At 54.0% G+C, this 26,759-nt stretch overlaps 1 protein-coding gene across 1 annotated transcript in view; it reads left to right on the top strand.

Moving 5' to 3' along the window:
- Nucleotides 1–3,848: 3,848 nt before the first annotated feature.
- The window catches only part of HEATR1 (HEAT repeat containing 1), a 30,170-nt gene continuing 7,259 nt past the window's right edge, over nt 3,849–26,759 (top strand). Inside the window, exons 1-34 of the mRNA XM_078606098.1 lie at nt 3,849–3,972; nt 5,987–6,155; nt 6,968–7,184; nt 7,810–7,951; nt 8,424–8,525; nt 9,223–9,360; nt 9,842–10,059; nt 10,491–10,645; nt 11,328–11,424; nt 11,856–11,987; nt 12,450–12,567; nt 12,861–12,968; nt 13,863–13,958; nt 14,155–14,246; nt 15,200–15,402; nt 15,843–15,964; nt 17,020–17,271; nt 17,696–17,882; nt 18,348–18,502; nt 18,849–19,032; nt 19,394–19,581; nt 19,792–19,956; nt 20,569–20,868; nt 21,293–21,424; nt 21,777–21,892; nt 22,170–22,298; nt 22,499–22,617; nt 23,069–23,190; nt 23,457–23,585; nt 23,984–24,247; nt 24,637–24,763; nt 25,060–25,280; nt 25,663–25,715; nt 26,223–26,346. Coding sequence (XP_078462224.1) covers nt 6,014–6,155; nt 6,968–7,184; nt 7,810–7,951; nt 8,424–8,525; nt 9,223–9,360; nt 9,842–10,059; nt 10,491–10,645; nt 11,328–11,424; nt 11,856–11,987; nt 12,450–12,567; nt 12,861–12,968; nt 13,863–13,958; nt 14,155–14,246; nt 15,200–15,402; nt 15,843–15,964; nt 17,020–17,271; nt 17,696–17,882; nt 18,348–18,502; nt 18,849–19,032; nt 19,394–19,581; nt 19,792–19,956; nt 20,569–20,868; nt 21,293–21,424; nt 21,777–21,892; nt 22,170–22,298; nt 22,499–22,617; nt 23,069–23,190; nt 23,457–23,585; nt 23,984–24,247; nt 24,637–24,763; nt 25,060–25,280; nt 25,663–25,715; nt 26,223–26,346 — 5,049 coding nt within the window. The 5' untranslated portion in view covers nt 3,849–3,972; nt 5,987–6,013. The remainder of the gene's footprint in view (nt 3,973–5,986; nt 6,156–6,967; nt 7,185–7,809; nt 7,952–8,423; nt 8,526–9,222; nt 9,361–9,841; nt 10,060–10,490; nt 10,646–11,327; nt 11,425–11,855; nt 11,988–12,449; nt 12,568–12,860; nt 12,969–13,862; nt 13,959–14,154; nt 14,247–15,199; nt 15,403–15,842; nt 15,965–17,019; nt 17,272–17,695; nt 17,883–18,347; nt 18,503–18,848; nt 19,033–19,393; nt 19,582–19,791; nt 19,957–20,568; nt 20,869–21,292; nt 21,425–21,776; nt 21,893–22,169; nt 22,299–22,498; nt 22,618–23,068; nt 23,191–23,456; nt 23,586–23,983; nt 24,248–24,636; nt 24,764–25,059; nt 25,281–25,662; nt 25,716–26,222; nt 26,347–26,759) is intronic.

Genomic DNA, 26,759 nt, shown 5'->3' with positions numbered 1-26,759 from the left:
CGAGGTGAAAGGCTATCCCCAGCGCAATGGATGTCGATGTCGATGCACTGCCCTCTGCTGCCCGCTTACGGTATCGATCTGGACTGCCCCGTGTTGTTATACAACGGTGCAAAATAAGTAATATTTTTTTTAAAAACTTTGAAAAAAACACGCTTTTATGAAATGTGCTAGTAATGGTAGAACTCCACGACTGCAAGAAGTGGCCCCGAAGCTTGCCATAACGTAAGGGACCGTGGCCAATTACAGCCAACGTCAGTTGACGGTGGACAGTTAGACCCAAGCCGAAACATAACATGTAAAAAATAATGTTGAAAAATATCTATTTTCTATTTTTATGATAGAATATAGTATTGTCATCAGTATGACATAAGTATACCAGGTTTGCAGTCGATACCACATTGGGAAGTGGGTTAAAATGGAGTTACAAGATTTGAGGATACAACGACAACAATAATAGACAGAGTGAGTTAAATGAAAGCATGAAAAAAAATTAACCCGTAAAAACAAAGTTTTTCACTATAAATCCTTTATATGCGTGGCATCGGTTTTATTCTATTATTCATTTCTGTTTTTCTTGAGTAAGAGTTTCATTTTTTATCACATTGGTATTTTAAATTAAATATGAAAAAAAAAATCCTAAAAAGTGGAAAATTTAGGAAAAATTTTTTCACGAAAATAAATTGTCCCGCACAACGAGTCTGTGTGCAAAATGTCAGCTCGATTGGATCACGGGAAGTGGGTTAAAAAACGACCGAAAGATTTGCACGGTCGTAAGCGCGCAAGCAAGCAAGCAAGTGAACTTAATATAAAGGATTTAAAAACGGTGCGGCCCTGCAATTTCTCGCTCAAGCCACTGCCTGCGGAAGGAGCCTCCACTGGAAGGGAGCTCTCGGAGAATATTTGGCCTACTCTTCCACGCCGGTCAGACGTCTTGGTAGAGGTGGAAGAACCCACACTTTATAAACCCCGCCACACGCGATTCTGCCGATCGTAGACTTTAACTGTGGTGTTGCACCCATTAATGCAGCTCCTGGGTTGTACTGCAGAGGAGAGAGGCGGGGGGGGGGTGATAAAAAAACATCCGAATGAGAAACCCCAAGCGGTAACCTCTGGCTTGCAGGTCCGGTGGCGAGATGTTAACTCTCTCCCCTGGTATGCAGGAGGTCGTGGGTTCGATCCTGACCCTGACGCCTGCTGCATATTTGGAGTTTGCGTGTCTCTCTTTCCCCGTGGTCGCGTGGATTTTTCTTCGGGTCCTCCAGTTTTTCCCACCACATTTACAATCAACATCACGCGTTTAGAGTATCTGGCTGCTATAATTGCCCACATGATGATAAGCCACTTCGTTGAGGTGCCCATTCGTGGCCAGGTCGCTTCTGAAAAGAATTATTATTGTTCAGTGGGCCTTACCTGGTAAAATTAAAAGTTTAGTAAAGTTTAGGAATCGTGAAGTTGCCCGCACTTTTTTTGGACACAAGATCTGCTGTTGTCACTATGCAAGCCTGTAGTCCAGCACTGTGTGGACAGCAGCAGCTAGGGCAGTGCCGGATTAAGCTAGTGCAGGGCCTGTAGCATTTGTTTTAAGGGTCCCTAAATAAATAAAAACACAAATATTAAAATACACATTTTTTTACTCGCATAGTAAAGTAATTGTATTTTTTCATTTGCTATACAGGCAGATACTACAACAAATCGCTAACATTAAACACCCAGTCGTTTATAAAAGTTTAAGGCGGTATAGTACTATAGTAATAGAGCAAGTGCAGAATCACTGAACCGGAATTGATAGCTTGAAAGCATTTAGCATGGGGCCCTTAAAATTGCGGAGCATATGTAGCTACTTTTGCTACGAGGATAATCCGGCACTGAGCTGGGGGTTGGTGAATCATCGCACAGATGGAGCGAAGCTACCGATCCTTCCCTGGATCGCCAGCAGAAGGCGGTACAAAAAGTGGACGCATCGCCATCTGTTTCCATCTGTACGGGGATCGAGTGTTGCCCCTCTCGCACTTGTATGGACACTCAGAGATTGGCTGAAAACATTTTCCAAGTAATAAGCCTCCTGAAAAAAATGTTACGTGACTCCTGTATAAATAAGTAAATAAAGTTAAACTCAAATTAAATCCTGTAACTAATGATGGGGTTTTCCCGTCATGTACCTTCGGTCATCACGGTTGGCTACGTACGGTGCGAAAGAAATTCAACACACACGTACACAATTGTGGATATCGCATGATGAAGCTGGGTTGTTGTAATCGCCAGCGACACGTCGCACGCGACTCGAATTGTAAATGTTGCGGGTGTTACTCTCCATCAGAGGTCGCAAACGGGTTTTGATTCCTTACCCGTACCCGGTCGCACCAGGGTCGCAATCGGGTACCCATACCCTACCCGTACCCGATACCCGGCTACCCGTACCCGGCCGGGTACTGGTACCCGATTGCGACCTCTGGGATGAAGCCATGTTGCAGGCGCGGGTGGGTTGATTCTATGAACTTGAATTGTGAGAAGAGACAAGACGTTGGGAAATGAGTGACAAACGGTGACTCACCAGTGACTCACGGCCTACCCGTACCCGGCCGCACCAGGGTCGCAAACGGGTACCCGTACCCGGCCGCACCAGGGTCGCAAACGGGTACCCGGGTACGGGTAGCCGGGTATCGGGTAGGGTACGGGTATCGGGTACCCGGTTGCGACCTCTGCTCTCCATCGCCCCCCGGCGGTGTGCTGACGTAGTAACGAACTGGCACGTTCACGTGACAAACCTCACTTTTGATTTAAAGCTTTCGTGACTGCAGGGATTCATATTCTTGGTTCTTTCGGTAAAGTCACGTAGAAGGGAAATAATAAAGTAAATAAATATAAAAAATAAACATTTTCACGACGTTTCGACTGCAACACAAGCAATCATCATCATGTGATGATCATCAGGTGATGATGATTGCTTGTGTTGCAGTCGAAACGTCGTGAGAATTTTTATTGTTAAATATTTATTTATTTTATTATTTCCCTTCTACGTGACTTTACCGAAAGAACCAAGAATATAAACCTCACTTTATATTGGCTGTGTCGGGTGGTGCCTGGCGGGTTTCACGACACATTTATATTTACGCGATCTCACCTCCCCACCCCCGCAAATAAAATTTTTTTATTGCGTACGCGTGTACAATGATGGGCCACTTCGTTGAGCTATCATTTGTGGCCAGGTCGCTTTTGAAAAATAAGTTAATACCTCAGTGGGCTTTGTCTGGTTGGATTGGGAATGGTTTAGTTTTATTTGTATGCGTTTGGGTGATTTCAAATCTTCAAATCTAGAATTTGGGTGATTTGTTTAAAATGTATTGTACTCTGCACTCCTACCACGTGTCTGTACTGTTCTGTTGTTGTGACGTTCTTCCCCGCCCCGACTGGGACATCTGTAAAAAAATTGCTTTGTAGCTCATCGGATTCCTCCACGACAAATACAACATTCTATTTCGATTTAAAGCTTTCGTGACTGCAGGGATTCATCTTCTTGGTTCTTTCGGTAAAGTCACGTAGAAGGGAAATAATACAATAATAAAAATAAAACATAATAAAATAATGTAATAAAATAATATATTTTATAATGTATTATTTTTATTATTTTATTATTTCCCTTCTATTCTATTATTTTATTATGTTTTATTTTTATTATTTCCCTTCTACGTGTCTTTACCGAAAGAACCAAGATGATACAACATCCTAGTTCTGTACACAGCATGTGACTGTTGCAGAGCTGCGCCTTTGACTCCTCTGCCCCACGTGACCCGCCTTTACAATTCCCGGGGGGGTGGGGAAGTTCCATGCGCGCGCCTTGATTGGTTCAATCCGCGTCACGTGGTGCCCTGTGCGCGGATGCTCATGCGCGGCGGGGAAATTGTGAGGCGGCTCTTGAGGCCCGAGTGGTGGGTTTGCGAAAGTAGTGCACACGTGGGGAGTTTTCGCCGATCGGTGAGTGCCGACTTCTTATCCTTCGGTGAATTGTCTCATCTTTGTGTTATTGTTGTTGTTTCAATGTTCACGCGTTCACCGAGTCGCGCTTTAGCCGCCTTCGCGTTGTTATTGTTCATACAGCCTTGGGTATAATTGTGGTAAATGTGCGACTTACACGTGGTTCCGGCCTAAGGCTTGCCGAGTCGGTTATTCGGGAGATTCCTCCCCGATCAGCCAAATAGACTCGGGACAGTTTCTCTTTAAATGAATTAAGAGTCTTCGTTCATATACCCTGTCTACTCCGCTGCTGGATGAAGCCCGCCACGCCGTGTCGGTCACGGTGGGGGCCGTTACCTGCTTGAGCCATACTTCACCACGCTGGTCAATGCGTGTTGGTGAAGGGTCGTGGGGGGTGAGGGGAGAGGTTCATGGCGAGCACGCCCAGGACCGGTGCAGATATCCACTCGCCACTGATGCGAGCGCGTGCTCTGGACTTGAATCGGAATCTGTATTTGTGCTGGAGGAATCCGATGGGCTGTGAAGCTCTTTATCACAGAGTCCAGCAAGGGGGCGGGTCAGAAAGTTACAACAAACAATACAGTATACACAACAACAACCGATAGCGAGTGAAACGTATAGGAAAGGGAAGCGAATAACTAAAAAAATATTAATATAAAAAATATTTAAAATAAATAAGTTAAAATTGCACAATTACCGCCGTGCGCTAACCACTGCGCCATCGCCCGAGCACCGCAAGACAGCTTAATAACAATAATAATGATCATTACATACTAATAATGATGGCCATACCACAATAACAATGATCATAACCCAATAATGATGACCATTACACAATAATAATGATCATAACCCAATAATGATGACCATTACACAATAATAATGATCATAACCCAATAATGATGACCATTACACAATATTAATGATCATAACCCAATAATGATGACCATTACACAATAATAATGATCATAACCCAATAATGATGACCATTACACAATATTAATGATCATAACCCAATAATGATGACCATTACACAATAATATTGATCATAGCCCAATAATGATGACCATTACACAATATTAATGATCATAACCCAATAATGATGACCATTACACAATAATAATGATCATAACCCAATAATGATGACCATTACACAATATTAATGATCATAACCCAATAATGATGACCATTACACAATAATAATGATCATAACCCAATAATGATGACCATTACACAATAATAATGATCATAGCCCAATAATGATGACCATTACACAATATTAATGATCATAACCCAATAATAATAATGGCCAATATAATAATGGCCATAACAATAATAATAGTCAAATTAATAATGGCCACAACAACAACAATAATGGCCACACCAATAATAATGGCCACAACAACAATAATGGCCATAACACAAAGTGTGTTGGAACTCCCTAGGGGCTGATGCTGCCTTCAGCTCCCTCTGGAGGAGGCCCTACCGCCAGCAGTGTCGCGAGATGGGAATTGCAGGGCTGCGCCTTTAGCTTGTCCACCTTTATCGAACCGTGGGGTAGTGTTACTGCATAACCCGTTATTGTTCGACGTGATCAATTTATAGATACCCAACTGATAATTAACGAGCCATTTTTTTTAAACAGCTGATTGGGTTTTGTAAAGGCGATGGTTCCACATCTTACAGAGGAGAGTGCTACAATATTTAATAGGCATGTTGATATATCTGCTTTGAAGAAGGGCCATTTCTCGAAACGTTGCCTATAATATTTTTTACCATAGGCCTGGTTGTCCATTGCGTGACGTCGCACGCAATGCCCTAATAATAATGATGGTGATGATGATGGACCGACACCAATCTCGCCTCGATTCCCTTGCACAAGAATAGGTGAAGGGGACCTGGGCAGCGAAACCAGGAGAAGCAGGCCCTGGCCTCGGGCACACTGAACCTTGGCTATGTTACATAAACAAATGGCAAATTCATTATCCACAATGTTTTTCTTCCTTGATTTTAGTTTTTTTTTTAAACGGAGCTGGTGAAGATGACGTCCCTCGCCAATCAGCTGCGCCGCCTGGCGCTGCCGCAGACGGACCAGAGTCTGCTGATGCGCAAGGAGCGCGCGTCGCTTCTCTTTGACCCCAAGGAGGCGGCCTCCCTCGATGGCGACTTCTTCCACGCGATCGGTAGGACGGAGAACTTCTCGTCGGTGCACGGGTTAGGGATTCGCAGCGGCGAGAGCCCCCTGCCCTGTGGAGAGAAGAAGGGTTTTCAATCAGTGCCTATGGCCCGCCGTGATGTTTGGACGGGAAATGTAGGCACAGTGTCGGCAAGGTTGCCGTGAGCCAATTGTTTGGGAATCGAACGTGCTGGATCCTTGCATGTATAATAAAATTTTGGTGCGTATCGTTGAATGTGATTTTGAAAAGTAGCATAACAATTTGTTTATTAAAAGAGGTTTATCAGTGCATATTAGCTGCTATCACATACGGATCAGGAACATGCACAGTTATGGAGAAAATTAAACACATTTTTTAAAAGTGCGCAAAAAGCGTAGCAAGATGGTTAATTGGAATTGCACCGAGGCACGGAGAGAAAATACCCTCGTTCGAGTCGTCATGTTGACGTAAGAAAAGTTAGTTGCTTGGCCAGGACATGTCGCTAGAAGGGACGATGGTCAGACATTGGGAGCGATGAAATCAGCTGTCGTGCAGGAGCTAAATGGATTGTTACATCGCAAGAACGTTTGGTAATGGTGATGGCTCAGGGTAGCTAATGATGATGAATGAGAGCGTTGAGAACTACAGTCCTCTTACAAAGGAGGCCTGGGAAATGCAGGCAATAGGGAAGAATAATGAATCATAATCATTTGTTCTTGTGCGCCACATTTGAATACCAGCGCAGGGGGGAATGCTCACAAAACGCACACACACCGTTCACCATCGCAGCCGCTAGCTCGGTGAGAGACGGTGCCAATGCCGACTTTTTCTCGCCGCAGGCTGCACCGGACTGGAGGAGCTGTCGGGAATCGAGCCGGCGTTCGACGACTTCCGCGACACGCTGTTCAGCGAGGCGTCCAAGCGGATGGAGCGCAGCGTGCAGAGCCGCGACGTGAACGCGCGCCTCGACGAGAGCATCGCGCTCTTCCTCGCGCGTCTCTCGCCCTTCTTCCTGCTCCGCCCCGCGCACAAGTGCCTCGAGTGGCTCCTCTACAGGTATTGGCCGTAACGATGTCTACGCAATTTAATTCAGACATGAACAGCTCCCTCTGGATAGACCATATAGTCGTATTTATGTATGTTGAACTTCTTTCGACCAACCGCACCAATTGGAGGTGTGGGGGAAGGACAACAATCGATGGGAGTCTATGATATATCGTACAGTTTAAGGTCCCCAGCCCCAGACTAACGTATTGGCTCGATGTATTTCTTCATCACTATCGTTGACCATGATTAGTTGACCGCAGGATGAAGGCCGCCCCAAGCCGCCACCATCTCTCACGGTCCTGCTATGTAACAATTCATCTTGCTGCTGCTGCACGAGTTGATTGCATCGCTCCATCTCCGCTGTGGGCTTACTCTCAAGCGAGTTCATTGCTTTGGCAGCCACTCCCGCCATTAATTTTGACCACCAGCCATCATCCCTGCTAGCCCATGATGTGTCCCTTCCCCCGGGCCCACTTGCGTATCTCAACAGGCGACGTGGCAACTCCAGCCTGCGTACTTTTTCTTCACACCGCCGTGGAACGTGCCGAATGTCACCCGCTGGCTGTTGAAACGCGCCGTGGTGACCACGGGCTCCCATAACCGTACACGCGTCCCCCCCCCCCCCCCCCCCCAGGTTCCACATCCACCAGTACAACACGGAGGCACTGATCGGCTGCGTGCTGCCCTACCACGAGACCAAGGTGTTTGTGAGGGTCGTGCAGCTGCTCAAGATCAGCGAGCCCACACACCGCTGGCACTGGCTCCACCCTTTGCAGGTTGGTGATTCAATAACAACAACTGAGGAGGCCGGGTGGCTCCGAGGTCAGAGCCGCTGAGTAGGTGATTGCTGCGATCCCTGCGTTTTGAATCCAGAATTCAGACGCGGTGGTCTCGGCCTAGTTACAAAAGGCTTCACGAACGTGGATTCTGTAACATCTCCCAACACGCTTGTATTATTAGGAGTATTTAATTAGCAGTGTGAAAGCAAAACACGTTAATTCTATGAAATACCGAGACCTTTTTATTCTGTGTGAATAGGATACCTTTTTAGGAAGATCATATACAATGTATCCGTCATATCGATGTTCCAAACAACTTTTGTTTGATTAAACGGCACTCATTTGAGTAACCAACTGATTCCGAAACCCGGTAATTGTTGGTGAGTCATCGGCACATTTACGCCAGAAAACTAGTAACACAAAGTAAGATCCGTCACCCTGCGTGCCCCATCCGTGTCTCCACTCGCAGAAACCGGGAGTGCCTCTGTCGCGGAGCACGCTCGTCATGCATTGCTACAAGGACCTGGGCTTCATGGATTTCATCTGCGGCCTGGTCACACACGCCGTGCAGGTATTGGCATCGCGTCGGTTGAACGCGCCGGCGCATGGCGGTGCCGCGTGCAGGGTAACCGAGGCAAGGGCCCGCTCGGAAGTTTAGGGCGCCGCGCGGTTTTAAAGTCGCAAAAAAAACGGTTCGTGGCGCAACAACGGGATGCGCGACTACTTGGCTACTTGACAAAGCGATGATCCGTGAGCTTGTTTGTTTTCCCTGACATCGGTGGCTGGCTGCTGACTGTGTGGAGGATGCATGTTGAGTTATGTAAACATAACACATTTCCTTTTGAGTCGATGTTCTTTGATATTCGAAGAAAAACAAACTCATTGGTCAATAACACGTTGGTCAATAACACTGTGGCCTTAAAAGGGAGCATATATATAATAGGTGATGTTTCAAGCAATGGTCCTTCATAGCACACGAATAGAGAGGCCAGAGAGACGGAGTGCATATTAAGGGTTGGAGACTGCACTTTACACCGTGGGGCTATCTAAACGGATTATTCGGCCCTCGGTAAGGAAAAAGTTCCACCGCAACGTCCTAACCCAGTTTCCGAATCCATCCGCGAGAACGTGTGCGGGGCGGAACGGGCACTCGTGGCCAAACGGCACGCGCCGCACGGCACGACCACGAAGACCGATGCGGTCGCATTGCGTCCCTCGGCCATCTCCGACGACGGATTTTTCCCGTCCCTCGTGCTCTCGGTGAGCAGGTGTTCGGCGAGCAGCCGTCGGCCGCATGCCAGCTTCGCGTCCTCTTCTCCTTCTACTCGTCCACGCTGGTGGCGGCGCTGGAGGCCGACCGCGTCACCGACACCGTCGTGGCCAAGCTGCTGCCCCATGTCCAGAAGGTGGGAGTCGCCTCGCACGCGCCGGAGATTCGCCGGGCACTGTTTGCGTGTTTTTTTTTCTTTCCACGGTGCATCGCGCATTCGGTGTCGTTAACGTCGTGCGTGCGTAGCGGGGGGGGGGTTTCAGGGGAATGCGGTGGCGCATTGGTGAACGTGCTACCCTACGAACCCTGCGACCTGAGTTTGATTTTCATCCATGGGTAACATCGGTGGCGAATATTTCTACCTGTCTAGGGTCTCTGCGCGGTGGACTCAGCCTTAAATGATACCTGGTGTAGTGTGTAAACATCGGAACGAGGGAGACGAAGGCACCCGGGTGTGCTGTTTTCCACACCCCACCCTCCCCATCATATGCCGTGCCGGCCGTGATAGGCGCTCGCTAACAGGACTTCCCTTGACACTGTGTCAACTACACGGGGGACCTTTGTCTTATCTTCTTGTGTGTGTGTTGTGTCGCGTGTCTTGTCGGCGCCGGCGGCAGGGCTTGCGCTCGGGCCTGACGGACTACTGGGCGTCGTCGCTCATGCTGGTGGCGCAGCTGGCGGTGCGCGCCACGCTCGAGGAGTCGCTGGCCGAGACCCTGACCCTGCAGCTCGTGCGCTCGCTGGCGCGGCGACACAGAGACGCGGAGACGCGCGACGGCGTCGCCTGCCTCATCGTGCTGCTCCAGACGCAGCCCAGCAGGACGCTCAAAAAGAAGTGAGCGCTTTTACGAACAAAAATACACGGACGAGTTGCTTCGTTGCAGATTTTGGGCGAGTGTCCGTGAGTCGTCAAGATTAGCGAGTTGTTGTTGGTCTCGGAAAAAAAGCAACAGTAAAATCCCTTGCGGTAAACTTCCTGTTCTGAGATTTTAAAATATCAGTTTGATCGTTGTGCGACGACCATCGCTTTTGGTGGCAGGCTCGGTGCGAAAGCGCTGCCCCCCGACCGTGTGCTCGAGATCCACTTTCACAGGCCGTGCTCCCAACACGAAGGGTTGCACTGCAGTGCGAGCGTTCCGATAGCGCTATTGTGAAAAACCGTGGGGGGGGGGGGGGGAGGAGGTAAATCGTAATGTGAATATAAAATCAAATCTTTTTACAAAACCTTGCCGACCGCGTCGCGCTTTCCCCATCGCTGCGTCGCAGGCCGTTCGACTGCCTGTGCTCGCTGGACGGGCTGCTGGAGACCCTGCAGGAGCTGGGCGCCACACACGACACTGCCCCGCTGCTCCGTGCCTTCCTGCCGCCCCTTGTCTCCGCCGCGCTTCACCCGGTGCTGACGCCAAATGACGACGACGATGGTGAGAGAGCGGCGAGCACCCTGTTTCCCCGGCCAGACGAGCAATGGTAGAAGTGAAACAACTGGAATTAGCTGGCACAATTAGGGATGAGTTATTAGATTGCACCATTGCAGACTTTGGATTATTAAGGACGATTTTGTTTATACGTTTTTTTCTGATATTTATTAATGTGTGTTTCCGCGAAATAAAAGTGACAATTTTGTAATTGGGTCCAATTTTGAGAGTCTTTGGATTAATCTAAAAGGCAGAAGAAACATATCCATTAGGCAGCGGTCCCCAACCTTTTTGGCACCAGGGACCGGTTTCGTGGAAGACAATTTTTTCATGGACCGGGAGGGGGGGGGCATTCATCATTGGGTTTTTCCCCCTTTTCAAAGAAGCTCTCCGGCGACGTTTGTTTTTTACTCATTTTGGCGAGGGTGGTGAGCTTGTGGGCTTGCCAACACTGTGACTGAGACAAGTGCGCAGTGCAGGAAAGAGCCACGGATGAAAGTGGTGAATAAAATAATGGGCGGGCCATGCGCAGACTGTCCGCTCACCTCCTTCTGTGCGGCCCGGGCCACGGACCGATACCGGTCCGCTAAGCATCATCATTCGGCAACCGCTCGCGAATATCGCCCCCGCCCGAACCGTTGCCATGGCAGCAGTGTGAGGTTTTACATTCACGTCGCGCGTCGTCCAGGTGAAGCTGCCAAGGATCTCCCTGCTCCGGAGAAACTCCTCCTGCGTCTCGTCCAGGACATTCCGCTGGACCGCGGCATCGACACGCAGCTCATACGGTACCTGGCGACCCCTCAACCTTTTTCCCTTTAACCCCCTGACCCAACGAAGTTCCAGCAACGTGACGCTCGAACCCTCCTGCCGAAGAGCAGGTCCATGGTTAAAGTTTCCTCCGTTATCATCAGCAACAATCATTATCCATCGGCCAATATCATTTCACGTATTCAAACCCAACACGTTCTCTAAGATGATAGCAAACAGCGCGGTGGGAGTCTTTCCTTCCTGCTGATCGTGAGCACGCCTTTGTGTCGTGTTAGAGCGATCGATCCACACGTCTGTTTTAATAACAATAACACAATAAAGCGCGCAATATTTCACGGATGAAAATTAACCGTGAGGTCGCGGAGCCGAGGTCATCGTTGCTCGAGAGCCGGGCAAGACTGGAGGTTGAGGTGGGGGGGGTTGAACGTGGCGTGTTCACCTTCGACAGGCTGTTGCTGGAGGGCTACATGAGGAGGAGGGGAGCCGAGTCGGCACAAGAGGAGGAGGAGGGCGGGGCATCGGATGGGCTCGCCGTCCTGCACCAGCGCCTCCTGCCCATCCTGCGGACGCTCGAGAAAAGGTGAGCGCCACCTCCTTATTCTCCCTGCCCTCCTCTCCCCCCACGCGCCCCCCTACCGCCTCGTTATTCTGACCTGGCGTCTTATTGCCAAGACGCGACCTCAAGCGTGGACATAACGAGACGAGTGATAATTCACTTTTACAAATTCCAGGTGATTCTATAAAAATGTTCACGAATAGGGGTGGACCTGGGTTCGATTCCCGGCCGAGGTTAACATCCGTGGTGAGTGATATCTGCACCAGTCTTGGTCCCTCCCCGAGGTCGAATCGGCCTTAAATGAGACAAAGGTGACTGGGCATGGTGCGGGCCACACTTTACCGCTTTAATAGGTGCTCTCTGATAACACTTTACCCCCAGCTGTCTTTGCTGTCGTGTTAGGATCTCTGTCTTTAGTTGTACTCTAACGAGCTCGTGAGACCGGCTCCCAATTTATGATGAATTTCGTCCTCCTCGTCGTGCTAGGTACACGGAGAGCTGGGACCAGGTGATGGCAGCTCACCTGCACGGGGAGAGCGCCGGCACAGGGAAAGAAGCATTCCACGACTTTATCTCGCTGGGCGCCGCCAGCGGGAAGCACCAGGTGACCTGCGGCAGAGAGCGTGGCAGTGGCCACCGGTGCCACGCTGGCAGGGTGGCGGCGGCCGTGGCAGACGGGGGGCGGCTGACGGCTCACTTTGGTCATTTGAGTAACCGCACGGATTGTTGTTACTGGAATAACCCAGCAGTAAACTGTAACTCCACGACATTAGCAAGTCGTGACCGGGGTGAACGGATTTCTTCAGGGTAAACAAGATTCTGATAAAAAAGATTCTGATTCTGAGCGCGTGCGGCGGTGGCGGCGTTGGTGACGAATCTACTGTGTGGTGTTTCCAGCTGGTGCCCGACTCGGACACGTCGCTGCTGCTCAGCCTGCACCACCCGCAGGAGGCGGTGCGCTGCCTCGCACTCTCCCACCTCTGCACTTTGGTGCTGTCCGGCAAGGTATTGCGTCGCACGCTCCACATGCCCAGCGCAGCCACGTGCAGACAGTGCGACCCACAACGGGCAGATCTATATGGCCCGGAATTACCTTCCTGTGGAGCAGCACAGGAAGGGGAGGGGCGTAGAGTCAAGGAATCGAGTTGAGCAGCAGGAATAAGAGGAGGAGTGCCGGGCAGTATGCGAAGGAGGGAGAGAAGTAATCACTGGCTCAAGATGACGTAGATGAGAGGGCGCTGATAATGATAATGGGAGAGTGGAGGGAAGGGAGAGAGAAGAGAGCAGGAAGCAGAAGTGAGCTGCACGGAGGAGGAGCAGCGTTTGTTTTTACAGGGGGCAGCAGTGGGGAGAGGGAATGGGTTCAGATTGGGGGTGGCCACACATGAGTCATGTGGGGTTATAGGAGGATGCTGTCAGACTCTCGGCAGCTGAGCAGGGTTGAGCCTGGATCGTGCTTGCGATAGGCGACCACCATGGCAAAAACAGTGGAGGTGAGATTTCCGAACGAATTCTTGATTCCACGGGATAACACCAGTAGCACAATCGCCGTTGATTGTTTAAATATACCAAAATAAAAGAGTAGAATATTTTAGCATAATCTGGCTTCTAAACAGAGGTTCGTTATGGGGCAGCACTTACTTACCCAGGAAAACTCTGCAGTGACCCAGAAGGTTGAGTCTTGTCCATTAGAAAAAGATGATTGTCACGATGATCGCGATGATTATGATGAATGTGATAACGATTGATAGTAATGATGATCGTTATGATTGTGATGATAATTATGATTGCAAAGATGATCGTGATGATGACGATGGTGATTGTGACGATATTTCCGGCATCGTGACCTTAGTCTGAAAATCTCCTCCCCCCGCCGACAACACCACCCCCCCCCCCCAGGAAGGCTTTGGCGAGGAGTTCCTGACGGAGGCCGTGTGCAGCCGTCTCCACGACGACACACCCGCTGTCGTGACCGCGGCGCTCACCGCCCTCACGGTCCGAGCCCCTAAAGCGCCATCGAACTGTTGTCGTGTTCCGTTATGATACATTTTTAAACACCCACCGAATGTTACCTTGAGATGGCAAGCGGTGATTACTCGGCGGCTGAATTGGTTGATGCGTGGCGACGGACGCGTGCGATTGCCGCGGAGGTCCTTCGCGATGACTCCTTCTCGTTGTTCTCCTCGTTCAGGCGCTCGCTGGACGCATCTGCTCGGTGGAGGCGATTTCGGTGCTCGTCAAACTGATACATAAAATCGGGAGGCAGGAGCAGCACGAGCGATGGTGAGAGCTTAATCTGTCTTGCGGCAGCGCGGGTGCGGGGGGGGACGGGGGCGGCGGGGGGCGTTGAAGGAGGGAATGCGCCCGAGTGTACTCGGGCGAGAGACGACGCGTCATGGCTGGAAGGGGACGATGAGCGGTGGGCCAGAGTAACGGCCGAGCTGCGGCCAAGGGAGCAGACAGGGCCACCTAACCTCGAACGTAATCCTCCACGTTATTAATAGAGCCGTGACTTTATTCCACCGAGACACTTCGGGGAAGTGATCTGTACGCCTTCTCCAAATGTCATGGCACGCATATGAGCGCATCGCCAAGTGACAGGAGCAGCCCTGAGCTCTGGCGTGTTTAGTTGCAGCAGAGTGGTTCTCATTTTATCGACCCCGGAGATATGATGGGCTGAGCTTAACACACCTCCACCTCAACCAGAATATGAACTCTCAAATGTTACTATTGTGAGTCGCTCGCTCGCCTGCTGAGCCCTCTGGCCGGACTCAAGTGTCTTGGTTCGTGCCGTGTCAGCGACGCGTGGGGGGGGGGGGTAACCCAACCCTCCCTCCGCTCGTCACGGTCCGGCGCCATCAGCAAAGGAGCTTCCCTATTGCCACAAGTGGCATGCTGCGTCCCGGCAGGGCATTACCCCGTCAGGAATCGTGTCCTGGGCTACCACGATTCGTTGGCATTTCAACCACGGTTCCTTGGACTCCTCCAATCACGTCAAACCTAAAAAGGATTCGTGTTCAGTGAGAGAGGCTGCAATTGAACTACAGACGTGAACTCGGAGAGAACTATTATTACTTGAGAACTATAACTTTAGGCCCGTGCAAGGCTTGCGCGGAACCTCGGGGTTTGGCGCGTCGGCCTTTGCCGTTTGTCGCGCTGGCGCGTTGCTTTGTCGGGCGACGCCGGTGCCGCCCGCCCGCCCCCCGTCTGACGGCACGTTTTTTTGTCCGCTGCAGGAGGAGCGTGTTCCTCGAGTCGGTGCGGGTGCTGACCAGCCAAGGCGCAGCCCTCGCCGACAGCCAGCGGCGCGACAGCGTGGCCCTGGAGTTGCTGCCCTACGCGCTGCCTCTGCTGGCGCCGCGCGACCTGGCGCCCGCACTCGCCGTGGCGCAGTCGCCCCTCGCCCGCAGCCACCCGCTGCTGCGCGGCCTCGACAAGGGTGGGTGGCGCTGCGGTTTCTGTACCCACGGGCGGGTGGTGGTGGTGGCATCGGAAGTGACGATGTGCGGGGAGGGGGCGGTGTTGCTGATTGTAACAAATGTCACTGATTGATGAACCTCGCTCATGATTGGTCTTTGTAAATTGGTTACCCTGTCCATGTTCAGGACACGACTCGGGCGATAGTATGACTCTTGCGGCAGGGTTTGTCAGTTTTAATGAGGAAGCAGATAATGATATTGAGTTGTGTCGGTTGTGATGGGAGCATCGATCGTGACGGAAGTGTTAGAGTGACGGGCTCTTATCAGTTGCGTCGGTGAAAGTAATATTTCAATTTTGCTAGAAAATAAATAAATAAATTTATTTTTCTTCTTCATGAAATGGTAACAAAACAACCCCCACAGTAGACGCAATAATGTCACGCGTTTTCATCTTCCATAGTTCTGTCGAGGCTGAACGCGAGCAGCAAGAAGGTGGACCCGGAGTCTGTGGGCACCGTGGAAGCGATCAAAGTGCTGGCTCAGAACCTCGTGGCGATGGATCCCGTGTCCCGCGAGGAGACGGTAAAACCTCTCTCCTCTGTCCGTGACTCGTCGTCGTACGCTCGCAACGTGACCGCCTCCTTGGCGGATGACGGCGCGCACTCGATGCATCGTACTCCTGTTAGCCGAGAGCGAACGGCGCCGTGACTAGACAGAGCTCACTAGGCGGCCGGTGCTAACTCGTGGAAACCTTGTGAAACCCTGCAAGTCCCCATTGAGATGATGCATCGCTTTTAGTCACCCACCCAACCGCATATTCACTCAACTACTCACCTACTCTTTCACTCGCCCACTCACCCGCCCTCTCACCCACCCACACAGCCCGTCGACCCACCCACCCACTCGCTGACCTACTCACCGAGTCGTCTACGTGGAAGTCAATGACGATCACTGTTCGAAATTTTATTGATAATGAGTTAGCTTTGGGTTAATGCATGTAAAATTCCAGCGTTCAGCTTTACCCTCCACCACTCGATGGAGCCAACCAAATCAAGTTGTCAGAAACACTGGAGGAACGGCAAAGAAAAAAAGGAATCAATCTTGTTTTGAAGCTTTCGTGACGGATGCTTGTGTTGCGCACGAAACGTTGTAATTTATTTTATTTCATACCTACGTGACTTTACCGAAAGAACCAAAGAGTATAACAAAAGGAATGGAAAGGAATATTTGTCACCAACCCTCAGCCGGGTCCCGCAGTCATCGACTCGAGACGAAAATGCTCCGTAGAGATGACAAAGCCACGATGACCATGGCGCCTTCACGATAACCTCCGTGTTTGTAGGCATGGCATGAGCACCAGGTGGAATTATATTATTCTTATTCTTGGTTCTTTCGGTAAAGTCACGTTGAAGGTAAATAAAAAAAAAATTCACATAATAAAATAAAATTATCACGACGTTTCGGCCACTGCAAGCAGCCGTCCTCAGGTGAAGAAACTGAGCTGTCGGAAAGACAGCGTCCTAATGAACACTGCTAAGCTTGGCAGCGTATTTTAAGCTGGGTGGGAGGAGAGAATCGCGGCATATTATTCTGTCTTTTTGTCTACTTTCGCCCCCTTGTTCCGCCACGACCGGCAGGTGGAGCAGCTGCTTGCGCGAGCCCAGCTTCGCGACCCCGCCCCGCGCCAGCAGCTCCTGTTCCACGCGACGGTGCTGATGCTGACGGAGGCGGCGCGGACGGTCGACCCCGGCGAGCGGTCCAGCAAGGGGGCCGGGGAGGGGTCTGGTGAGGAGGGGGCCGGCTACCGTGAGCACCTGCACCTCGCGGTGCGTGCCTTCCGCCTGCTGGAGGAGCGGCTGAACAGGCTGCCAGCCGACAACTTCAAGCAGGTACGTCCCAGCGTGGCTGGAGCTGGCGCCGGCAGCGGGGTGGGGTTGTTTCAAACGCTCTATTTAAAGGCCGTTTCTTTTTTGTTTACGCTGATGTTTAGTTGAACTTGACGATGAAAATGAGCTTGGCGACGCAATGAGGAAAGTTTTCAAACGGTCTGCATCGCCTATGTGAATTATGGGTGATGAACACGGCCACTGCCAAAGAAAGTGGAACAAAATCTGAAGAGGGGGCACAGAAGCGTGGCGATCTCGCCCGGTGGAACAACGAGGTGTGCGCAAGCGCATCTGCTGGCAGGATTGCGAGACGGCTTAGCAACCGTGTGTTGTTACGCTGGTACACGCCGATGTAGGTTCTAACGTACGGCGCGACAGCAGAGAGAATGTCACCTCATTTTCCACCCACTGCCACTGCCGTCCGCAGGAGGCGCAGGACTTGCCGTCAGCCATGGCGGAGACGGGCGCCGGCGGGCTCCTTGTGCCGGCGTTTGTTGCGAGGATGCTGTGCGCTGTGCGGAACGGCGCCGGGGAGCTGGACATCGCCTTCGTGTATGTGCACGAGCTGCGTGGACTCGTCACCACCCTGCAGCCTCCACGGCGCCACGACGATGGTGAGTAGCTCTGCTGGTGCCACGTTGGCACCCACCCTAGGGTCACGTTGGCGCCACGCTGAGATTATGCCGGGGCCAGGCTGGTGCCGCAGTGCCTATCGGCGTTAAACATTGCACGATTAGTTACCCTTGCCTCTGTCTGATGACCGACGCTGTCTTCTGTTGTCGTAATGAGACGCAGCCTCTTGATTGGCTGGAGTAGAATTGAGGTGTTGTGCAACCTGTCGTAGGAGGATTGAATTCGACGGTTAACCTCTCTGGGGTTGGAGTCGCTGCCGTGGTGCAACGGGGCGAGCACACAACCCAGAGGTCGCACGTTCCATTCCGTCTGAAACAATGGTGCAAGATTCTTAAAATGCCCCCCCTCCACCGCCGTACCCCTGTCCACCAGCAGCGGCTTGAGCTTGCGCCTGCGGAGCTATTGCAAGGCTGCACCCTTACCCTTGACCTTCTCTCTGGCGGCAGGATTGACCTGGTGGAACGTGGAGTCGTTGGACGAGGCCACCAGGGGGTACCTGTGCCTGCTGGTCGGGCTGTTCGACGTGGTTGTGGCCGGCGCCACGGAGGGCACCGGTGACACCGGCGCCGCGTTCCGCCAGCTCTTGTTCTCGCTGCTGCAGGTGAGCGGCGTGGAGGTCGAGAGGTCAAACGGCTCCACGCTCGTCTCCGTCCTCAGGGAACGGGGGCGGGGGGGCCTGGGGTGGGGAAGGTGCGGCTCGCTCAGGGTTCAATACACATTGCTCACGCGTGCGGGATTGGGCAACGAAGCTCTGTTTCACGCGTCAATGTAATAATTTATAACAAAAATAGTTTGTGCATGAGGCTCAAACTCGGGCAGTATTTACCAGGGCGGCTGCTGGTATCTTAACTGTGGAAAAACCCCGTCACCACCCCGAGCGGGTCGTCCTGCCCTGTCTGTACCAACCCACTTGCCCTGTCCGCCCCGCCCGCCCGCCCCTCGCGTAGGTTCACCTCCCGTCGGCCTCGGAGCGCCTGCGCTTCCTGGGCCTCGTGTGGAGCAGCGCGTGCGACCACAGCCGCCGGCTGGGCCGCCCGGCGTGCGCGCTGATGCAGGCGCGGGCGCTGCACGTGGGCGCCATGCTGCTCGGCGCAGCGCCGGACGCCACGCCCACAGCCGTGGCGGTGCCAGGTGAGAGCGGCAGCAGCCATGGTTACCGGGCCAACGCAGCGCCGGGGTTACTAGCCGGTGGGAGCGGCGGCGTCGTGGCATGATGATCCATTAGGGAATCTCGCGTTGAGGCGAGCGCGACCCTTCGTGTTGGAGAACCGCCCACGGAAGTGGCTTTCACAGAGCTACTTCTGAGATCTCTTAAAATGACACCTGTAGAGTGGGGTCAACGCTCTCCCACACTCCCTGCTTTTGACAAGAGTGTCCATCACACAACAGTCAAACCGATAATTTGTATTTGATATTTGTGCGTGTGTGTGTGTGTGTGCGCTTGTGTGTGCACGTGCGTGCGTTTGTGTGTGTGCGTGCGTGTGTTCCGTAGCAATGGTGAGCCTGCTAGCGGCGCTGTCCAGCCCGCTGGGTGCGGTGCGCGCTGCCTCCCTGCGCTGCGTGCGCGCACTGCTGGGCCCCGCCGCCTCCGCCGCCAGCGCCACGCCACTGCAGCCCCTGGCGGCCGCCCTGCTGGCGAGCGAGGAGGAGATTGTCGCCGACTCTGCACACACGGCGCAGGTCCGTCCGGCGCTCGCACCCACGCGCCCGCCGTGCCTGTATGCCGCTGTGGCAACGAGTTTTCAGTTGCGCTTGAGCACGCCGTTATGACACTTTGGGAGAATCACTTTTGCTGTTTGACGCGGTCCCTGGGAAGTTGCCGGTTAGTGTGGTTTGCCGTGGTCTCCGGGGTTTTAATGTGAAGTTGTGGTTTACCGCGGTCCCCGGTAGGCACTGGGGCTGCTGTTTGAGTCTCAAGCGAAGGAGGGGAGGGGTCGTGGTGATCGGCATGCGGCCGAGGCGCTGGCGGTCGTGCTGACGTGCATGGCCAGCACCGGGTTCCCGTCGTACGTGGCGCGCGCCGCCCTGCACAGCCTTGAGCACGTGCACGGCCCCGTGAGTGACGCATGCACACACACACGCAAGCACACACACGCAAATACAAAGATCCCCCATATAGCCTTAACAGACTGTGGGGGAAAGTGCTGTTAACAAGCACCTATAACCGCACACGAGGGGGTGGGTGGCCAACACCACGCCCAGCTGCTTTTGTCTCCCTAGTGGCCATGGTTACACACTGCACCAGGTACTCATTTGAGGCTGAGTCGACCTAGGGGAGGCCCAGGACCAGTTCAGATAATCGTCACCGGTGTTGGCCGTGAGTGGGAATCAAACCCGGGTCGCCAGGTTCATAGCAAAGCACGCTAACCGCTACACTACCTCTCCCCACAACACAAGGACAAAGATCCCCCGTATAGCCTTAACAGACTGTGGGGGCAAGTGCTGTTAGCGAGCACCTATGAAGGCTGGCACGGCACATACATACACTCACAGCGTTACTCATTCATTGACATGGCCAATATGAACCCCCAGACAATGACTTAACGGATGAAAAATGCCCAGGCCTATAACCCATGCTGTCCGCGATCTCGTCTCGGGTTTTTCTGACGTGGCCATTGTGAACCTTCCCCTGGACCCACACGGGGGGCATCCTTCCCCACCACACAGAAGGTGCTGTCTCTGCTGCTGCCCGTACTGGAGCGTCTGCTGCTCACATTGTACGGGCGACCATGCGACGGCGCTTCGGACGGCACCAGCGCAACAGGCTCCCCCGCCGCCGCCGCCGCCTCCTCCCTCCATCGCGACGAGGAGCTGCTCGCCCAACTGGTGCTGGCCAAGTTCGACTCCAGCTCATGCCACCTGTTCTCCAGCGACCCACGCTGCATGGAGCTGCTGGTGCGGGCGCTGAGAGCGCCGCCCGACCCCGTCATGGGCCGCTCCGCCCTGCAGCTGGCGGCGCTGGCGCGGGTACGTTGGTTTGCGGAGTCGCTGTGGTGGTGTCAGTGGTGTTGATTGTGTGGCTGTGATGATGTAGGTTAAGAGTGATGGCCTGGCTGTGATGATGGTGCGGCTGTGGTGACGTTGGTTTGCGGTGACGATGCCAGCTGTGATGATGGTGTGGCTAACGATGGTGCCAGCTGTGATGATGGTGTGGCTGTCGTGACGTTGCTTTGCGGTGAAGATGCCAGCTGTGGTGATGTTGTGGCTGCGGTGACGCTAGTTTGGCAGTGATGTCATGTCCGGGAGGAGTTCTATTTTTTGCCCCCGAGGGCAGAGGCCGACGTGACACTGGGTGTCAATTCGGTGCGGTCGCCGGTGCCACGTCGCGGCGATGGTTGTATCGGTGTCGGTGCTGTGCGGTTTAAGCCTCCGTCGCCCGCCGTTCCCACAGATCACCAAGGAGTTCTTCTCGGCACTGCCGAGCGCGAAGCTGCAGCAGACGGTGCTGCGGGTGCTCTTTGACCTCCTGGCCGACTGCGCCACCCCCGGCATCGCCCAGGCCATCGGTAGCGCCTTCAAGGGGGTGAGTTGCTCGCACCGACCGCGACGGCTCGCGCTGGAGATGCCGCGGTCGCTCGTTGGCATTGCGCGCGGCATGATGGCGCCCATTGGGGTGTGATCCCCCACCCCCGGTGCCGGTTACCGGAGCGCACCGCTGTGTGCCGCGCATCGAATGCTGTCTGCTGTGTCATGTGTATGGTGCGTGCTTCATGCCGTCTGGTGTGTTTCTTGTGATGCAGTCTCTAATGTGCTGTAGTCAACTGCTATGCATGCCGTGTGCTCTGTGTCGTTTTCTGCGTACCATGTGCTGTGTGGTGTCGCGTGTGCTGCTGCTGCGTGCCGTGCTCATGCCACGCTCCCCCTGCGCCCTTTAGCTCGTGGTCGATGCGGAGCAAGTGGCGCTCGAGCTGGTGCGCACGAAGTCGACGGCCAAATCGGGCACCACCGTCGCCCAGGCTCGGAGGCAGAAAGAGCAGCAGCAGCAGCTGCGGTGAGTCGCACCATGCGGAGTTACGAATCGATTTTCAATTCAAAAGGTGACGGAATCAACGGTCGATTCCGGTTGTATCTTAGTAACAAGGGAACCGATTGGTACGCGCGAGAACTTTCAAGCCGTGTGTGATGTTCGCCCGCCCAAACGCGCCGTCCAGGCCTGAGGCCTGATTAACTTCCGAGATCTGCTGACGGGCCGGGTCCTGAATGGCGCTGTACGAACGCACCCTTGCCATCGTTGTTAATGTTGCGTGCGTGTGCTTCCGCATCGTCAGCGATGGGGGTGAGGACTCGGATTCGCGTAGCTGGCGCCGCTCCACGCTCATCCTGGAGATGCTGCAGCACAAGAAGAAGCTGCGTCGCCCAGAGGCGCTGGTGCCGCCCTTGTTTGGGCTGCTGGAGCGGTGAGACCCGCACGGAGGGGGGCACGGAGGGGGGCATGGCGGGAGGCACAGTCATGTGTCCTTGTGCTGCGATTGTCTTTCTGATGTCTGTCTTGATCTTACAATTGTGTGTGTGCTGTGTGGGTGCATGTGTATGGATGGGTGCGTATGTGCGTGTGTATTGTGTGGGTGCGTGTATGTGTATGTGTGTGTTCGTGCAGGTGCCTGGAGGCGAGTGCGGAGGACCCGGAGGCGATGGAGTACGTCAAGCAGCTGGTGCTGGCGTGTCTGCTCAACGCATGCACGCGCTTCTCCCCCAACGGCGTGCCGCTACCACCCGGTGCATACACTGGCAATCCCACTCACACGTGCACACGCATGTACAAAGACACGTGCACTTTTACGTACACACGCATGTACACACACCTATACACTGTGGGTGGCCAGCGCTATGCCCGGCCGAGTCGATGTCAGAGAGGACCGGTGCAGATAAGTGTCACTGTTGTCGGCCGTGAGTGGGAATCAAACTCGGGTCGCCAGGTTCAAAGCGCAGTGTGCTAACCGGTACACTACCGCTGGTGGTCGTAATGTTAACATGGTGGCGCTGTTGGTGTAGTGGTGGTGGTAATGTTAACGTGGTTGTGCGTGTGGTGTTGATGTGGTGGTGGTAATGGTAACGTGGTGGTGTTGGTAATGTTAACATGGTGGTGCTGGTGCTGTTGGTGTAGTGGTGGTGGTAATGTTAATGTGGTTGTGCTTGTGGTGTTGATGTGGTGGTGGTGCTGCTGCAGGTCTGGTAGACGAAGACAAGTTCAGCGTGGAGCTGATCGTGCGGTGCGTGCGATCGTCGCGCACACCGCAGACGCACCACCACGCGCTGCTGCTGCTGGGAGCCACCGCCTCCATCTTCCCCGTGAGACGCCGCATCCCAACTGCATCCTCACCGTATCCTCGCTGCATCTCAACCGCATCGCCATCACTTCCCCAACACGCCCTCTTCACATCCTAACCACATCACCAACGCCGCACCCTACCCGCATACCCGCTGCATTCTCGATCAGCGTGCTAACCGCTCCTCCACCATGTCCCCTTGAACGTGTCATTTTAATCGACGAACCGGTTGTGAATTGCTGCGCGCGCTCCCCATCTGACACTGGCCCCGCGCATTCCTGTGAGCAGGAGAAGGTCCTGCACAACATCATGCCCATCTTCACCTTCATGGGCGCCAGCGTCATGCGCATGGACGACGCCTACAGCTTCCAGGTCATCGGCAAGACGGTGGAGACGGTCATCCCCGCGCTCATCAAGGTGACGATGGCCCACAGCCACCGCTTGTCCTCGAAATATTTATACTTATTTTTTGCTTTCGTACTCGCGGTATCCCCGTCGTCGATTCCGGTTGTATCCGGATGTATCATCACGACGAAGTGAATAAATACAAAATAACCCTAATTCTAGATTTGAAGCTTTCGTGACTGCAAGAATTCATATTCTTAGGTTTTTTCGGTAAAGTCACGTAGGTAAAAAATTTAAATTAATAAAAGTAAAAAAAAAATAAAATTAAAATCACGAAATTTCGTAGGCAACACAAGCTTCCGTCTTCAGGTGGAACCGTCACAGCACGATTTTTACCTACGTGACTTTACCGAAAAAACCTAAGAATACAAAATAACCCTCCCACGTTCACTCCTGCCTCCACGTGACAGGCCGGCGGGCGCACCGGCGCGGACGTCGACGGCGCCGTGACGCAGGTGATGCGTGTGTTCGTCGAGGCGTGCCCTTACATGCCCGAGCACCGGCGCGCGCCCGTGCTGGTGCAGCTGGCGCGCACCGTGGGGCCTGACCGCTTCCTCTGGGCGCTGCTGCTGCTGGCGCTGGAGCTGCGCGTGACGCGCGGAGCCGACGCGCGTGACGCACCCCCCGGAGGGGACGAGCGTGCCGTGGCGCCCTCGCTGGCTGCCGGGGACAAGGTGGGGTAGCGCACCTGTGGGGGGGGTGGGGGCGGAGGTCGGGGTTGGGGTGGTTACGGTGGGGGGGGGGGGGGATGTTTGCTGCCCGGCGCAGGTTGGCTAAAGTGGGCAGCATAGTACAGTGCAACAGTGGCTTTTGCTGCTGTGCCCTCAGCCCCACAGCAGCAACAGAAAGCCGCCTACTACACCTTTGTTATGCACGGTGGTCACTCATCCAAGCACCATCCAGGCTCAAAACTGCTTAGCTTCCGAGGTCTGACGATAATGCTGTGTAAGGAATGACTATCACGATTGTAACGACGGCAACAACGCTCTTCGTGGTGCTGGTGGACCGTGCTCGTGACGGCGGTGTTCGTGGCTCCATCTTTATCGTCGTTTGGTTCACGCAGGACGTGGAGGCGGAGAGGGAAGTGGAATTCTGGGTAACACTGTGCGGCGAGTTCAGCCCGGCCGTGCAGCTGACGTCGCTGGTGAAGGTGGTGCAGTACCTGGCGGCGCTGCCACAGGAGAAGGAAGGCAAGAGCCACCACCTACCCCACAACACCTACCCTAGAACCTGCCACCTACCCCACACCATCCACCCACCCCACACCACCTACCCCACACCACCTGCCCCACACCACCTACCCCCTGCCACCTACCCCACCCGCCACCTACCCCCCGCCACCTACCCCACACCCGCCACCTACCCCACACCACCTACCCCACACCCGCCACATGCCACCAAATTTGCCCTCCCCCGGATCTCCTTGTGCATTTCATGAACTTCGTCGGTTCGTTGTTGGTGACTATCCCCCCACCCCCCACCTCAGACGTGCCGGACGAGCAGCCCAAGCCGACCGCTCGAGCTGCCACTCGCGCCTCCAGGGGCAGACGTCCGGCACCGGCGGTGGGCACCGGCGTGGAGGCGGAGGTGGAGGGGTCCGGCCTCTTCAGCGTGAGCGTCCACTCCGCCAAGCAGCTGCGCCACTTCAAGTTCACGGCCGTCTCCTTCCTCTCCCAGCTGCTCGCCTCCCCGACCTTCATCGCCAAGGTCGGAGCTTTTGTTTTTTTGCGCGCGTCGGTTTAAACCCCCCCCCTCCCCCCCCCCCGCGCTTTCACCGCAACCGTAAAACGATTCGGCCCACGAAGCCAGAACTTCGCAAGGCGCCGATTCGGAGAGCTGTCACAATTCGGGGGTCGCGATTCAAATTCGAGAAACGATAAAGAAAAAATATATTTAAAAAAATCAAAACCCGCCAGAGTCGGTCATCGTGAGAACCCACGACGGTGCGATGTCTTTGCGCCGAGACCATCAGGTCACGATTGGGCAACGGCTGACACCTGAGGGGTTAGTGGATCGCGTCTTGACGTTAGTCCCCTGCGCTGCCCGGCCGCTTGGTCTGACCCCGACGGGGCGTTTGTCGTCGTTGCAGGTGGCCAAGTGCACCCCCGCGGAGCTGGAGGAGCTGCGGCCGCTGGAGCAGAGGTACGGTCGCTCCTCCTCGTCGTCGTCGCGTTCACGTCGGCCGGGTCGCTCGCCCCCCTGCACCCTCCGCGCGCGTCCCGCCCACCGCACCAACAGCCCAACCGCACCAACAGCATCCTCGGCCAAACCTTCCATTGGGAGCGGCGCATTTCAGGGCGTCCAAACAACGGGGCAGCGAGGAAGTGATTGCAGAAACAAATGCAGTGGTCGGAAATATTGCAGTCTAGACTATTTACAGTCAATCATTTGCTCATTAATTCGCTCATTCACCCACTCATTTACCTGCTCACCTGTCTACTCATTCACCCATTTGCTCATTCACTCACCCACCCTTTCATTCATTCACTCATCATGATCTATTATCACCATAATGTATTCCTGATACCGCGCCTCCCATGCAGTGCATCTCGGGACGTCCGTACAAAGGGGCATTTGCCGCCACCTCCGCCGCCGTGATTGTTTTCGCACTGTGACCCCCCCCGCCCGCCCCCCTCCTTTCCCCTCTAGCCTCCTGGAGCAGATCCTGTGCTACATCAACCAGGTGGCGCAGTGCGTGGAGGAGAACGGCGAGCAGCCCGCGGCGCGGTTTTGGCGAGCGATGCTCAACCGAGCCTACGACGGCCTGGACAAGGTGCGCAGGGTCGTCTCGGAGCCACGCGGAGACCCCGGGGGGAGAGGGGGGCCAGGAGCGAGTGATGCGGGAGAGATACCGAGAGAGACGGACAGAGACGTGCAAAGAGACGGACACACCGAGAGAGACACGACGGAGAAGGACACGCATACAACGAGAAACGGAAACGCGGACGAGACGGAGAGACATGGAGAGATACGGAACAGACAGAGATCCAGAGAGACAAATGGAGGGATGCTGGCACAGACTCACCGGAGGGAAAGAGACGGAGCACGTAGCTTGACACGGGGAGAGTCGGTCTGGATCTGCCACGGAGAAGAGGTGGTCATAGGAGAGAGAGTTTGATGTGGAGAGAGACACACAGACTGGCACTCCACACGGAGAGAGGCATGGACTCAACTGTGTTGTTGTTG

The sequence above is a fragment of the Lampetra planeri genome, chromosome 25 (assembly GCF_965212315.1).
Source record: "Lampetra planeri chromosome 25, kcLamPlan1.2.h2, whole genome shotgun sequence".
NCBI lineage: Eukaryota > Metazoa > Chordata > Hyperoartia > Petromyzontiformes > Petromyzontidae > Lampetra > Lampetra planeri.
The sequence above is the reverse complement of the archived record's forward strand: the minus strand, read 5'-3'. Positions and strand labels throughout refer to the sequence as shown.